Genomic DNA, 16123 nt, shown 5'->3' with positions numbered 1-16123 from the left:
TAGAGGTGACAGCACCCGTCCCACACACCGTAGGGTGGCAGGACAAGCCTTGTAAGCGATGTACTGTCATCTTCCAGTGCCCTTTGCCTTCCCTTAGATCCCTGCCTGGGACAAGTTGCCCCTGACCTGCTTGGCTCGGGTCCCGCAGGAGCTCTGAACCCAGCCTGGAAGGACTAGCCCTGGCAGCTGGGAGTCCTGCCCCATGGCGCCTGGGTGGATCGCACTGCTTCACGTGGGGCCTCCTTAAGCGGCCGCCCGTGAGGCTGTAGTCAGGCCTTAATCTTCCTGCTGCCCCCCTACCCTCTTGTCAAGACAGCAGCTAAGAAAAGGTCCTCCTCTGAAGCCCGGAAAGGCCATTGCCACCTTGAGGTGGGCCCGCAGGCTGGGTGAAGTGAAGCAATTAGCTGTCCATTAACTCTGCTGCAGAGCCTCCCTGCCGAATGGGCAGGAGCTTTTGCTGTCCAGGTGTCCCCTGGGCAGAGCCAGCAGTGCAGAGCGGTGATTTCCCTTCCCAGGCTGGGAAGGGACCTTAAAGCTCACCCAGTTCCAACCCCTGCCACAGCCAGGGACACCTTCCACTAGTTGGCTGCTCCAAGCGCTGTCCAAGCTGGCCTTGAACACTGCCAGGGATGGGGCAGCCACAGCTTCTCTGGACGCCCTGTGCCAGCGCCTCAGCACCCTCCCAGGGAAGAGCTTCTTCCTAATGTCTCATCTCAGTCTCCCCTCTGTCAGGTTAAAGCCATTCCCCCTTGTCCTGTCCCTACAGGCCCTTGTCAAAAGCTGCTCTCTAGACTCAAATCCCTTCTGATACCCAAGACCGAGCTCCCAAAGCGCAGTAGTGATGCAGGTAGCATGGAAGGACCACACTCTGAACATGCTCAGCAGAGGCCACCCATGTGCTCGGAAGGAGAAGAAGTGTTTACCTCTGGCTAGTTAACACCTCGTTAAAACCCTGGCTGTTGCTTTGCTGGATGGAGCAGTAAAAATTCCCACTGTCTCTGGTGGGATGACAGCCCTGTAGCCACCCTATTATTAATCTCATGGTTAAAACTAGGTTTTCACCCTGGTTAAATGCAGCCACATGAGGTGGAGTCCTACCTGTTGCCCAACAGATACTTCCCAACTGCTCCCTCTCTGGTTTCACACCTCGTGGTTTTACAGGTGACTTCTTTTTCTAATCTTTACAATTTCAAGTAGCATTGCTTTGGTAGTCAGTGGAGGAGGAGGATTGGGAAAAATAACTGGCTGTTCAGGAAAGAGAAACCCCAAATGTATTCCTTTGTGGAGAGCTTTAACCTATAATTTAACCTGGGCTATTAACTGTCACAGCGAAACCTCGTTTTGGCAGAGTTGGGTTTTCTCAGCATGCCACAGAAACTCCCCAAATGCACCATGAGGGCCAATGGACGCGAGCTCATGGTGCCGTGCTCTGATGGCTGCCCACGTCCCAAGCACGTCCGCTCCTCCTCGAGTGATTAAACTAATAGCCAAGTATTTGCATTGTCCAGACACTAAGCCTTCCCTCTGAGGAATGCTCCTCCCGAGAGCTGAATCATCAGTGTCTCCCATAGTCAAGTTAGGTCATGGTGTTGGCCCAATGTGTTTTGGTGTCAGGAGCGGGAATGAGGAGATTAACCCCTAATGACATTCTGCTGTTAATTAGCAAGACCAATGGGAGGAGGTTAAACATAGAATGGTTTGGGTTGGAAGGGACCTTGAAGCTTATGGATGTAGTTGGACCAGGATGCCTGCCCCTGAAAGGCAGCTACTACACACACTTTGGTTTAGCATTAGTCCGAAACTGTGTGCGATAAGTCACCCACTTGATCACAAGGGAAGCGTGAAGGTTTCACCTGGCACCAGTCTCCGAATGCTTTCGCTTTTCCTTTTGAATACATCCCAAGCATGTGTTAATGCCACAGTAAGTCGTCACTCCTTGTTTTGATTGTTACCTGCTGGTCTTTGCCATCTCTATGTCCACTCACCCTGTCCTCTCCCATTCCATAGTTCACCACCGGCACCTGTAGCGATGCTACCGTGCATAGCTGCGAGCTGTGCGGCAAAGGCTTTCGCCTGCAGCGGATGCTCAACCGTCACATCAAGTGTCACAGCCAGGTGAAGAGGCACTTGTGCACCTTCTGTGGAAAAGGCTTCAATGACACCTTTGATCTGAAAAGACATGTCCGGACCCATACTGGTGAGAACACATTGCTGGGGGGGTTGTGGGCAGCTCTGGGTAGCGGGAGGTGGGAGGAGAGTGAGATGGATGAGGAGAGGGCGAGGGTAACCCAGCAAGACAATAATACAGAATACATTAGCAAAGAATAAAGGGGATGTAGTGGGGGAAAGGGAAAGATACGAGCATGGACAGATATAAGTCCTGGGACTAATGAAGTCTGAGAACTTCTCTGAATCATTCAATCCCAGACTGGTTTGGGTTGGAAGGGACCTTAAAGCTCATCCAGTTCCAACCCCTGCCACAGGCAGGGACACCTTCCACTAGAGCAGGTTGCTCCAAGCCCCTGTGTCCAACCTGGCCTTGAACACTGCCAGGGATGGGGCAGCCACAGCATCTCGGGGCAGCCACAGCATCTCGGGGCACCCTGTGCCAGCGCCTCAGCACCCTCACAGGGAAGAACTTCTTCCTAATGTCTCATCTCAATCTCCCCTCTGTCAGGTTAAATCCATTCACTAATGAAATCCGTGTGAGGCAGTGCAGGTGCATGAGCTGCCATCCAGATGTGGTGTAGATGCAGCTGAGTGCTGCTGTGCAGGGGTCAGTGAGACCAGGATAACCCTCCCAGGATAACCCACCTGGGATAACTCACTGTGTGCTATTCCAAGTCCAGTGTGTAGCACTGAGCGGAGGCAGGCGGTGGATGAAAATGCTTTGCCCTCTAGAGGTAATGAGCAGCAGTTTCCTGGGGTTTTGCTGTTGGGAACCTTCCTCGCTGGTTGACAGGCAGGGTTATGGCTTGATTTTTGGCAGCAGCTGGAGAAACCAGCGTGTGGTTCATGCTGTGCCTCCAGCTTCTTTAGAGCAACTAGGCAACACGTGTGACTTGTGCATCCTGCCTGATTCAGGCTACCAGCTCCTCCAGTCCTCTCTCAGAGCTGTTTCCCTCTGCAAATCCAGCCATCCAGATTTGTTTGACCACTGGCCTAAACCATCTCCACCACATTTCCTGGGCAGGTTCAAACTTTCCAGATCTGTGGTTACTTATGGGACCTGCTGGTTATTTGGGCTTGCTCTGCAATGCCCTTTTTTTGGCTTAGGCACCATCAACCAGGCAAACTGCGGGAGGTGACACAAGTATTTTATCATAGAAGCAGACTGGTTTGGGTTGGAAGGGACCAATCTCCCCTCTGTCAGTTTAAAGCCTTTTCCTGGAGAGGGGCTTTTGACAAGGGCCTGTAGGGACAGATTTCTTGTAGCCCCTTTAGGCACTGGAAGCCGCTCTGAGGTCTCCCTGGAGCCTTCTCTTCTCCAGGCTGAACCAGGCCAGCTCTCTCAGCCTGTCTCCAGAGCAGAGCTGCTCCAGCCCTTGCAGCATCTCCGTGGCCTCCTCTGGACTCGCTCCAACAGCTCCACATCCCTCTTGTGTAGTTTCCCCAGAGCTGGACACAGCACTGCAGGGGCGTCTCACCAGAGCAGAGGGGGAGAATCCCCTCCCTCGACCTGCTGGTCACACTCTGGGGATGCAGCCAGGACATGGTTGGCATATGCTGGTTGGCAGGAGTTGTTCCTTAGCAGCTCACAAAGACAATGCCACTGGTTTCGATGGGAAGGCACTGGCTGCAGCAAATGTTTTGTGCTGTTTTGGTTTGTTTGCAAAGCTGTCATGTCCAAAGGAAAGCTGCTGCAGCAGCAGGGAGCTGCTGCTGTGGTACAGCTAATTGTGGAGTTGGTGCTTCTAAAGAAGTGAGTTTTCAACCTGTCCCCTCATCCTTAGCAATTCAGAAACTGAATCCCAGAGCATTTGCCTGGTTCCTTGGGTCATGGTGGGTGAAGACTGGCTGCAGCGGCACTACCAGTGATGTATTGGATGTATCTTTTCCAGGCTGAAATATGGCGCCTCTTAAAGCGGAGTGGCTTTTTTTAATTTCAAAGTTGATTGCTTTTGAGGAAAGCTGGACTGTATCTGAACATTAAAAAGCAGACAGACAGGCTGGAAGTGGTAGTGCAGGCTTGATTTTGTACCTACAGGAGCTCATCTACGTGTGCGCTGCTGAATTCCAGGGGAAATTATTATGCAGTTTGTAACCAGACTGTGCAACAGCATCAGAGAGAGTGGAAGCCAAGCATCCCAGTCTAGCCTCATGGTAAAAGCAGACTTAAACATTAAAAAGTCACTAATATACACAGTTAAATAAAGGTTTAAAATGATAAAAGTAATGACGAGGTTCCCACAGCCCTCTTGTGCTTGTATTCATGCCTGTGGAGCACTGTTGGCAGCAGGAACCAAGGACAGTGATGCTTCAAACTGCCTTCAGATGAGCATGAAACTGCTCCCAAAATACTGTTTGTAAAAGAGACATTTTTGTGTCTGAATTCTAATGAAGATTTGGAGTTTCTTTCCAACTGCAGTTTGATGTAACTGAAGCAGTCTCACAGCAGCAGGCATTAGAAAACTTTAATCCTGGTAGTTTAAGCTGGTGCAATGGGATATTTGTAGTTGAGATGCTGCTTGTTGGAACCTCTAGTTTGGATTTCTGGTTGAAAACTCAACGACAGAGTGGTGACCTTAACACACAGTGTGATTGGAACATTAGATCTGTCAGTGTGGATGTTTGTGCTTTGCCCTTTCTTGCCTGGCTCATTGTAGGTCTGATCTTCCACATGCTCTTTTCTCACCTTTCATTGGGAAAAGAGTTCAGGTAACTCCTTGCATCAGTTTTAAGCCTGGCCTTTGCTTGAAAACTTACTGAGCTAGTCTAGTAAGTCAAATCACAACTGGTTTTGTTTTTTTAAGCGTTGCTAAACCTCAATTGTTTGTCTGGGGGTTGCTCTTAAATTGCTCTTAAATCATGTTGGTTGGTGGTAAATGGGTAATTTACTGCTCAGTCTTTTTGTAATGTTGGTTGTCTGTACTCAAAAAACTCATCAGGTATTCAAATCACAAGCCAGCCCCTTCTGCCTCTTCTGGAGACACACATATTTCTTTTATCTCAATGCACTTCTCATCTGGAACTTGAGCTTGTCATCTCAGTCACCAGATCGATATGCTACAAAAACACTCTCACTCCTTTTACGTACTGTGATCGCTGTGTGTTTGCACTGGGCTGCCCTTTGCTGAGGCTTGGTCACTAGAAGAGGAAAATTAACATCTCACTGAGACACTTCATTCATTATAAAAGCCAAAATGAAAGGCTGGCTGAAACCGATGGTTTTACCTGATGACAGGACTTTAAGAAGTCGAGGGGTCTAAAGGAGCCAGTTTTGCATGAGTTGCTAATGGTTTCTTCTTTAGAGCCAAGTGTTGATGGGCACCTGCTCTCCTCAGTGTCTGCCTACACCTGCTCCAAATGTTTCAAAGTTTTCTATGCCTAAATACATCAGCCCATTCCTGACAGTTTTAGCCTGAAAGTAACATGTTTTATTTGGGCAGACAGTTCCTCAGGCTACTAGCTCCCTGTTAGTAGGTATTCACTCAATATCATAGCATCAATCAGGTTGGAAAAGACCCGCAAGATCATCCAGTCCAACTGTTCCCCAGCACTGCCAAGGCCACCACTAACCCATGTCACTGAGGGCCTCGTCTACACAGTTTGTGAACACTTCCAGGGACGGTGACTCCACCACTGCCCCGGGCAGCCTGTTCCAATGCCTGACTGCCCTTTGGGGAAGGAGTTGTTCCCAATATCCAGTCTAAACCTCTCCTGGTGCAGCTTGAGGCCATTTCTTCTTGTCCTATCCCTTGATCCTTGGGAGAAGAGACCAGCCACTCCTGGCTCCATCCTCCTGTCAGGCAGCTGTAGACAGTAAATATTGGCTCAATACGGTGAGTGAGCCAATGGGTTCAATAAGTATTGAGCTCAACTGGTTCAATGCCAGAGCCTTGCTCTTAGCTGGTTCCTCACTTGGTTGTAAAAAAACATAAATCAGAACACTAACCTCTACCTCCTAACGTTGCAGGGATTCGTCCTTACAAGTGTGAGGTTTGCAACAAAGCCTTCACCCAGCGCTGCTCCCTGGAGTCCCACCTGAAGAAGATCCATGGTGTGCAGCAGCAATATGCCTACAAACAGAGACGAGATAAACTGTATGTGTGCGAAGACTGCGGCTACACGGGCCCCACGCAGGAGGACCTGTACCTGCACGTTAGCAACGTGCATCCTGGAAGTGCCTTCCTGAAAAAGACCTCAAAAAAACTGGCGGCCGTGTTGCAAAACAAACTGAGCCCTGTCTTGCAGAGGAACTCCAAAGATGACGACAAGGATGAGTAACACAATGGATTACAGTGGTCTAAAGGAATGAAGTTTACATGTAGGACTATATATATATTATTTTTTTAAGACAATTTGGAAAGGAATCTCTGAGATGAAAGGGATGCTTTTGCTCATGGTGCTCTCTTGATGTTGGTAGAACCTCAACTTGAAAGAAATACTCCCCTATACGATGTGAGCATTGGACTTCATCTGGCCAAAAGAAACAGAAAGCTTGGAAGAGGCCATCACCTCTTGGATGGAGTGTTTTCTGAACTGAACCGGGCAACCTGTCTTCTGTTTCAACTCTACCACACATCCAAGAGGCCACTGACAAATAATTTGCCTTTCCCCAGTGTATTTTGTAAAAATAATAACCATTACCTCCTATGCAAATGACTTCTGAGTTTTGAGTGAAAAGTGCCGTGTAAGAGCAGCTACTCATGCATTGTTCTATGCAAAGTTAATTAAAATGGTCTTAAGGAGTGCATTGTATGGGTAAATAGTTAAAATGTGCAAATAACCATAACCCTGCCCCTGTGCAGAACATTAATGATTTATGGAAGGGTGATCCAAGGTAAGCTGAAACTTCTTTTAAAGGATGCACAGCTTTTTTCTCCCAAACTTTCTCCACTGGCAAATGCCATTATTCCAGGGCAGACTTATAGTCATGCTTTAGGTATTTGAAGCTGTGAACTTACTTTTATCATGTTTAGATTTAAGTGTAACCATAACTGATGTTCCTGGACTTCTCACACTCCCTTTGGGGGTGTTATTCACACATCCTTTTAACATACATCAATAGCAATCCAGAAACCCAAAGAGAAGACTATAATGGCTTGAAGATACGTATTTTCGGTTGTGATGAAATGCAGTTTTGCATGTATTTTACGGTGTATATGTGCATGTGTGTATGTTTGGGGAATTCTCTTTCTTTTTTTCTGACCAAGTGCCTGTTCACTAACACACCAGAGCAGTGCCCTGCAGTGAAAAGGGCAGCTTGGCCTGTCTCTGCCTCATGAAATCAGCTGTAGGCAGGAATCTGGCCTCTCATCTGTAACCATCATCAGTTTAGAAGGCTCCTAGGGAGGCTGATGCTACAAGGGATAGAGACAGTGAGGATGGTGAGGGACCTGTATTACATCTCTGTGCTTTTAGACTTCCCTTATGGTCCTGCTCCAACTGCTCTGGGACAACCAGGAGTGTAGCCTAAAGGGACTATTGAGTATGAAATTATGGCTGTAAAAATATAGGGAGAGAGATGTCCATATAATTTATGTTGCCTGACACTTTAAGACTCTTCGGAAGCTGCTGCAGCCTTTACTGGGCACTAGGGTGCCAGTTCACCTGATTGGGTGAACCCACCACAAGGTTCTCTGTTCCAAGTGCATGTTATTTATGTGTCTTTAATGAACACAGCTACTAAACAGGTTTTATATCAATTTAAATGCCTATCAATGAATGGATTTCATTTGTAAAGTCCTCAAATCCATTTTGTGCTCAAAATAAAGCTGTACATTGGGGGAGGATATGCTGTATTCTATAGATGTTGAAACAATAGCTGAAAAGCAATCCATCTAACATAAGAGTCACAGCAAGGACCTTTGTAGTCCTTGCTACTAAAATGATCAATTATGAGCATCCCTGCAAGAACCAAAAACATATTCTCAACTGCCTCAGTTTTGTACAGGCATCTGCTTGGGGTTTTGTGGGGAGAAAGCTTCTACTGGTTTTTAAAGCATTTCTAGTGATATCAGTATTTTATTCAGCACAACTGTTGATGCTTGGGACCTTGAAAACAAGGATAGTAAAGTGATGCTTCTGTGTAAAGAACAAACTTGTCATCCTGTGTCATGGGAAATGAGCAGGATACTTTAATAAATGGCAAGTCCGTTTTAAAAAAGCATCTGAAGTAAACTGTTCAGCCTGGAGAAGGCTCCGTGGAGACCTTAGAGCAGCTTCCAGTGCCTAAAGGGGTGACAAAAAATCTGCAGAGGAGCTTTTGACAAGGGCCTGTAGGGACAGAACAAGGCAGAATCGCTTTGAACTGACAGAGGGGAGATTGAGATGAGACATTAGGAAGAAGCTCTTCCCTGTGAGGGTGCTGAGGCCCTGGCACAGGGTGCCCAGAGAAGCTGTGGCTGCTCCATCCCTGGCAGTGTTCAAGGCCAGGTTGGACACAGGGGCTTGGAGCAACCTGCTCTAGTGGAAGGTGTCCCTGCCCGTGGCAGGGGGTTAGAACTGGATGAGCTCATTTAACGTCTTTTCCAACCCAAACCAGTCTGGGATTCTATAATTTACCTGACTGCAAAGGATGCATATGCTTAGCTCTGCTGAAACCTCAGCTCTTTTACTGGAGCAGTGGAGGTGCAGCTGAAACCCTCCCTGCCTAACTGGAGATGCATTTTTATGTGTGTATGTGTGTGTTTTTTCTTTCCCTCCTGTAGCAGACATTGCTTTTGATTTCACTTCAGTATCATTTCCAAGGCATGTCCCTGCTGAAAGAACTAAGCCACCATGAGATGGCCCATCTATGTGATCTCAGCCAAAGAAATCATTCACAGCAGCAGAGAAAGCAACAGGTAAAAGCACACAGAATTTAAACCACTCTAGAGAGCAGAGCTCTGACAAGCAGGACATTGTAGCTCGACTAACTGCCCTGATGGGCTGTTTTTTCTGCAGAGGACAGACACTGCTTGTAGCAGATGCCTTGGGCACATCAATTTAAGAGTCTGGCAAGTTAGTTTAAACTGGTCACAAAGTGGTTTGATTTTGTGTGACACCAGCTACAGCCACCTGCCAATTCTGTTATGGGACAAAACTGGCACAAGCATGTGACTCCACAGAGACGCTTCAGTGCTCCCGCAGGGATGCCTGAGGCAGCCAGACTTTGAGAAGTACCAGACATAAGTAACTTCCACCTTTGTCTTTGAAGCCTGTCTGCGTTCTCCTGGCTCTCTGATGGTACAGACTCACTGGAGACTTAAAGGTAGGTTTACAGTGACACTGCCAGTGAAGCTGGCAGTCTTCCTCAGACAAGGCTTTTATTAAACAAATGAACCCAGGTGAAGCCTACAGGAGCCCACACTGCCCAGGCTCCAAACTTGTCCTTATTTCCTAGGAGGGAGGATGAGGCTGAAATCTTGCATGGTCCAGAGACATCTAATGGCTGTATGATCATAGAATTAACAAGGTTGGAAAGGACCTTCAAAGTCATAAAGTCCAACCATTCCCCAGCACTGCCAAGGCCACCACTAACCCATGTCACTGAGGGCCTCATCTACACAGTTTGTGAACACTTCCAGGGATGGTGGTGATTCCACCACTGCCCTGGGCAGCCTATTCCAATGCCTGACTGCAAGAAATTGTTCCCAATATCCAGTCTAAACCTCCCCTGGTGCAGCTTGAGGCTGTTTCCTCTTGTCCTATCCCTTGTTCCTTGGGAGAAGAGACCAGCCCCCTCCTGGCTCCATCCTCCTTTCAGACAGTTGCAGAGAGCGATAACGTCCCCCCTGAGCCTTCTCTTCTCCAGACTAAAGAACAATGCACTGATGATGAAGGTAATCCCACCCAAATATTGCCCAGCTGTTCCACACTCTCCATTTATTCAATCCCAGTCAACCTGGGGAACACAGCATGTTTTATTACCTCCTTTTTCCGCACAGGACATCTCACCTCTTGCTTATGTCCACCCTCTTTGCATCCATGGAGCTATCTCTCACAGAAAATTGACTGTGTTCAGTGACGTTGAAACACCCACTTACTAAAATTCTGTGATGTGGGAACAGACTTGTAGAACAGGTAGAACTTCTGAGTGCGCAACACAGCATCGTCGTGGTTAGTCATCTCTGAACCCAGTTTCTCAGTCTCCATGGCTAGTCTTTTTAGATAGAAATCTAATTAAGCTCAGAGTAATCATAACATCATCAGACTGGGTTTGAATAAGCAAGTACCACTATAACTAAGTTTCATTCCATAGGTTTCCATACTTCAGTACTCTGGAGCAGCAGCAGATTAAGTGCTATGGAGGTTTATATTTCTTCAGCAGCAAGCCTGCCCACTGAGGTTTTCAGGTATGGTTCTGGCTGATTTTCTTGAAACTGATGGGTTGGTCATATTATTTGTAATATGCAGTGGTATTATGAAAACTCACACACACAATTCAGAGAAAATAAAGAGAAGGAGGTGAAAAGCTTTCCAGGTGTGCAGCACACAAAGCAATACTGCCTGACATCATCAAGGCTTAATCTGTGTCTTAGCGATTTGATTTTATGAAACAAGCTTCAAAAGTAACTTGTTTTCAGAACATATATTCAAAAACTTATTTGGAGAAAAAATCCAACAAAAAACCCTCAAAAAAACAACCCCCCAAAACCCAACCAGCAGCAATTTGTTCCTCAGAAGGTCCAGCTTCAAAGTCATAAGCCTGCTCTTATAAAGAACTTGCACTAGCAAACACTGTAACTTCACACTGGAGATCATTCTACATGGATAGGCCCAATGTCAGCTCAGACCCACAGCTATGTCAGGAGAGCTCAAGGCAGTGGCAGTTGTCAGTTCAAAGCCTTACCCTGTCACTACCTGCCCTTGCAACACCTTTTAACACTTCTGTTAAATGACCACTTTGCCTGAGTATTTTAAAAAAGTGCTTATGAGAACTTTGGTTCTAATTCTTAGCACAGTTTTTCCAGTTGTTGCTGTAAGAAAACCCACAAATAGCAACAAAGCTGTTAATAGATACCTTTGAGATGAGCAAGAACTAAGCTGACTGAAACCCAGTCTGGTATATTCAACTTGTGTTTATCATTTGCATTTCTCTCAGCTCAAGACAATGCAGATGTCATTTTACTTTAGTTCATCAACTTCATTTTTAAGGCCTCAGTTCTACAACAGTTGGGGTTTTTTCTCTCAAAAATGACAAAAGAAGGATGAGTTGATTGAACTGTTTTACTTGATAACAGAAACTTTCCTATCAACCTCAGGTTGTATAAACTATGTGGGGAACAGCAGAGATTAATTAAGTCAACTTTGTCTTGGCTGGTCCACTCATCACCTACAATGCAAGCAAAAACACATTCCCCCTTCCCCATTCCAAACTTTCTTCCTTTTTTAGGGAGGGTGAACCTGATATAAGGAAATTAGCCAAAGTTACTCAACAAAAAATACGTATCAAAATGGCAGATTTAATTAAAGGATTCTTGCTGTGGCTCTGTGCTGAGACCACTTGCCTCTGCGCAGCTTAATTTGGGGGGGGGGTTGTCCATGTACTCTTCAAGGCGCAAAAGCCACTTATTCCAGTACTGTGAGCACAGCTCAGGAGCCATGAAATGTGGGTGCGCGGGGGAGCCGTCCTTATAGGCAACCACGATGAGTCCACAGCTAACCTACAGGTAGAAACAGAAGGCTGTCAGAAAACCAACATGAAGATGCAACTTCAATCAGACATTCTACAAACTAACCTCCATCTTAACATGTAAGTATCTTAAATAAGAAACAGGGAACAAAAAAAGAGCAATAATTCACCATAAAATACTTGGAGACTGATGTTCAAATGCTCCAAAGACTCAAAAGTCCAAAGCTCTGACTGACTTCAGTGCAAACCAGAGGACTCGAATTCTGAGTCTCAGAGTGATGAGGTCTACTTAAACCTTGCAGATGCTGACTGAATTCCCAGTGACTGATGAGGTTTTGCCTGGGGTCATATAACCAGACTGATGCCATTCTCCAGCACCAGTCTGAATAGAAATGGTTGCTTAGGTATGTTCTGACATCCTTCTTACTCGACAAACATCTAATCCAAATCCCGAAGAGCCACAAGGATGAGGAGAAAGAGGTGGAGGACAGGAGGCTAATAGCAGAATTCTAGAACGACTGCCTACATTTCACTCTGCAAGGATCATGTCTGTTACATTCTTGTGTTTACTGACCTCTACAGTATTCTACAAAAGTCCTTTGCACAACCTATGAATTACTCTGCTTTCTTCTGCTGTTTTCCCTCTTCAGTGTTTTGTATGGAAATAACAATTCTTCAGGCCAAGCAGGCCTGGCTAGAATTGCATTTGGAGTATTTCAAAACATTATTCCACTGTCTTCTGGTTAAGTGATTGACAACACACTGTTTCCTGAGGAAACACTGTACAGCTTCAAGAAAATCAGTCCCTAATTTGCTGATGGGATGCGGCAACACATGATGCTAGCAATGCCTTCCCCCTCCATTTCCCTGTTTGCAGGCTTTTCTGCTTCACTTCTCCTCTCCCTTTGTACACTTCACACAAGCAAAAACCAAACAGAACTAAGCACTGGGGGTTACCCAGATGTCAAGTCACTGTGAGTTCATCAGGCCTCCTGAGCATCCCTCGGTCCCATTGAGCAGCTCCTTAAAACCACTGAAAATAGACTGCTGACAGGCAAAGGCAGTAGGATTAGCAAGAGCAGTGGTGTTATTTCACAGTATGTCAGCTAAACCTGATCCAAGACTGGACTGCTTTATCACAAATCCTACCAATGGTTCCATGATGGACAGCAAGTGCTAAAGGCAGTAGGTGGGGAGAAATGAAAACAACATGGGTGCTGCTGCTTGTCTTGGCAGGCAGCAGGGCTACTGACCTGGAAGTCATAATTGGCATCATGATTGATGGCTCCAATATACGCTGCAACCTGTAAAGGGTTGTCAAAAGTATTCTTCAAAGACGGCTTTGGTTTCTCTGAAGTTTTCCAGTCAATCACACACAACTGGCCTCTGCATAAGGGAACAAGATAGGACAACGTTTTAAACTTAAGTTTAGTCATAAGTAAGAAATAAGGGATGAGACAGCAAAGTCATATCACTCTCAGCTTGCTTCACCTGATGGCATGTTGCTCATGATTATGCCTAAACAAGTCTCTTCCACACTGGCAGTTTAGATCCCCCAAATGAATACTTATTAATATCCACTGCAGTTCTTGCCAGCTGCTGAGGATCCCTTAACCCTGCCCCACTGATACTCTGCTCCACCAAGGAATTCTCCACAACAGCACTTCTATCATCAGGTTCCTCCAGGGCAGTTCATCTATTTCTATTTTCTTAAGCGATCTGGTCCAGCTTCCCCCTCCCCAGACACACCAGCTCCAGCCTGGGACACAACCTCCCCTGTGCCATGAAGCACCACAGCACACTGGCATGATCAGGTTTCTCAGAGAACCAGTACCTCACCGATACTTAGCCACGCAGTCTACCAGGCCCAGATACTGAAGAGCTTCATGTTGAACTGCACTTTCCAGAGCTCTCACTTCGCTGATATCTTTTAAGACATGTTCCACACTTGACAAGTAGCCAGAAACAGTAACGTCTTCTTTCTGCTCCTTAGTTACCATCTCTTCAGACAGGAATATGGATTCCAAAGTGGCATGAAAGAGATGTCCTTGGAGGAAAAGATCTACGAAAAATGTGAAGAAACCCCACATTTTATACACTACTCATAATACCTGATGGATTTATATTCTAGCTATTTCACAACATAGCTCATAAACCAGTCCTAGTTTTCGGACTGAAAGCTTGAGGATGTGGGGAGGAGGGAATGAGACAGAAAAATAAGTGAAATGTCAACAGTGAAATTGGTATCTCTTATATTAATACTTACTTTACTTCTTTTTGTCTCTAACTACTCAGAAACAAAAGTATGGTTTTAAATGTATTGTTTATTCAAAGGCATTTGTGAATTTCTGTGAATTTAAAACATTATTCTAGGCTGCTTTTGCCTCTTCTGCTGCACTAGTTCATTTGAATGTAATTAACCTCCCGAAATGAGCAGGCAGGGTTCTAGAAGTAAGAGCTTGTCCCAGAAATTATTCCAAGAAAAATAAATTTTAAGTAGTTATGTAAGGTTTGTTATGCCACGTTATTCACTGAAGTGCTTAGTAACTCAAGAAGCACACAGAATATTCAGTTTTAAAAAGCATAATAATTTATGTGAAGTGCATTTGGGTATTTATCAACCTTGCTACAAGAGGCTGCCTTCTATCCCCCAGGTCCTCCCGGGTGCCCTTCAGTCCTACAGCTTAGAAGAAGTCACCTTTGTAGGTCTTATGAAATGAATCATAGAATCCCAGACTGGTTTGGGTTGGAAGGGACCTTAAAAGCTCATCCAGTTCCAACCCCCTGCCATAGGCAGGGACACCTTCCACTAGAGCAGGTTGCTCCAAGCCCTGGATTTCCAAAACACTTGATCTGTAGGGACAGACACTGCAGCTATGGTAGCATATCCCAGCCAGCTGCCTAGACATTGCTTCCACGTTGCAATCACATTGTGGTTAGACTTACTTTTAGTATACTCTGTAAAACCATCTTTTCCAAGTTCCAGTATCATTTTCTTCTTCCATCTTTCCAGATAAAGGGCTTGCTGCGGAGAAATAGTCTGTTGAAGAATATGGGTAACACTGGGCATTTTTGTCTTGTTTTTCTCTTGTAAAGGGATTTTCATGGGGAAGTTTGAATCATTGTTGAGAAGAGGAATCCTCTTGTTGGGGTTTATTAAAGGAACAAAGTTCTTTGGAGCTTTTGTTTCAGCTTTAACTGGATGTCTGTGTCGTTTTGGTGGCCCATATAACAAATTATCTTCTTCAAATATTGTCTCTGGTGTTTGGGCACTGGTTTTGTAAGAGATCACAGAGTAGACCAAATTTTTGTATTTTTCTTGGTCAACTAGTTCATAACTGTTCACTTTTTTCTTTTTACTATGACGACATGTGGAGGTAGCCAGGCACATAAATGGGAATTGCTTTTGGCAAAAAAGAGTGTTTCCAGTTTCCCTGTTTTCATGAACAGTAGCTGTAGGAATTTCATTCTGACAGGAAGCATTGTGAGTAGTTGGAATTTTCTTTCTGCTGTTAGGAACAATCTGTAGGTTACTGTATTTCCCCCTGTAGAAAAAGAAATAAGTGATTTCCAGAGTCATAAAATTTTACTGCCAACCTATTTTTGCCCTTTGCCAAACAAAGAACTGCTATGGTCATAAAGTGTCTTCATACACTTTATACCACCTAAACTCCTTTAGGTGAATAATAAAGTAAGAGAAAGAACCAATAAACAATGAAAAGAGGAAATGATCCTGAAAAGAACTGGTGCTGGCGCACAAAATCTGAAACAGGGCAAAAGCATAAAGGTGTTTCAAGCAGCAAAAGCTGCAGCAGAGGATGCTCTTACAGCAACAGTATCAGAGCTGTCATGAAACTAGACACAAAAAGCTGATCTGCAACAAACAACCCCCTGAAAGGTGGGTGCGGGAAATAAAAAGGCTATGCAGAGATAACAAAGTAAATTCATTGTTATGAGGTATTAAAACCACATAAGTCTATAGTGGATGCCCAGCCTAAGGGGATTGTGGTGACAAAGTACCTTTGGGAGAACAAAACAATGCTTTTTCTTTTGTATCCCTAGGAAAAAGCAGACAGCAGCAGTATGTGCATTCTGAAATCAGGAGATGTGAGATTGGGAAAGCCAAAGAAACCAGATGGACTGCAAGTATTTTCAGATCCAAATAAATCACAGTAAAAAATAAAAGTATTTTTCTAAACTGAGTTTCAAACATGGCTGTGCGCCAGAACACTTAAAAGTTGAAAACCAAACGCACTATACCAGAAATATTTTTCCCAGCATAGCTTTTGACACCTCATTGGAACTGCTGTGCTAAGTCCTAGGAAAGCTTATGCACTTGTGAAC

The 16123-nt window shown here is 45.3% G+C and overlaps 2 protein-coding genes across 2 annotated transcripts; one reads left to right on the top strand and one right to left on the bottom strand.

The window, feature by feature from the left end:
* The first annotated feature begins 1392 nt into the window (after positions 1-1392).
* Positions 1393-6539, top strand: OVOL2 (ovo-like zinc finger 2). The gene is made up of 3 exons (XM_010022798.1): positions 1393-1419; positions 2008-2197; positions 6137-6539. Exons 1-3 carry the CDS (start codon positions 1393-1395, stop codon positions 6445-6447), a joined length of 528 nt encoding a protein of 175 aa, XP_010021100.1. The 3' UTR covers positions 6448-6539.
* A 5070-nt stretch (positions 6540-11609) lies between these two features.
* MGME1 (mitochondrial genome maintenance exonuclease 1) lies at positions 11610-15262 on the bottom strand. The gene is given in 5 exon segments (XM_010022797.1): positions 11610-11810; positions 13033-13165; positions 13619-13841; positions 14726-15193; positions 15196-15262. Coding segments are annotated over 5 exon segments (1092 nt in total).
* Positions 15263-16123: the final 861 nt, after the last annotated feature.

The sequence above is a fragment of the Nestor notabilis genome, unplaced genomic scaffold (genome assembly GCF_000696875.1).
Source record: "Nestor notabilis isolate BGI_N333 unplaced genomic scaffold, ASM69687v1 scaffold18389, whole genome shotgun sequence".
NCBI lineage: Eukaryota > Metazoa > Chordata > Aves > Psittaciformes > Psittacidae > Nestor > Nestor notabilis.
Note: the sequence above shows the minus strand (reverse complement) of the source record. Positions and strands in the feature narration are given on the sequence as shown.

Excerpts from the sequence above, each read along its gene's own strand:
- OVOL2 (XM_010022798.1), top strand. The coding sequence starts at position 1,393 with ATGAGGGCCAATGGACGCGAGCTCATG. Across the intron at positions 1,420-2,007 it reads CCAATGGACGCGAGCTCATG|TTCACCACCGGCACCTGTAG; the intron begins GTGCCGTGCTCT and ends CCCATTCCATAG. Across the intron at positions 2,198-6,136 it reads ACATGTCCGGACCCATACTG|GGATTCGTCCTTACAAGTGT; the intron begins GTGAGAACACAT and ends CTAACGTTGCAG.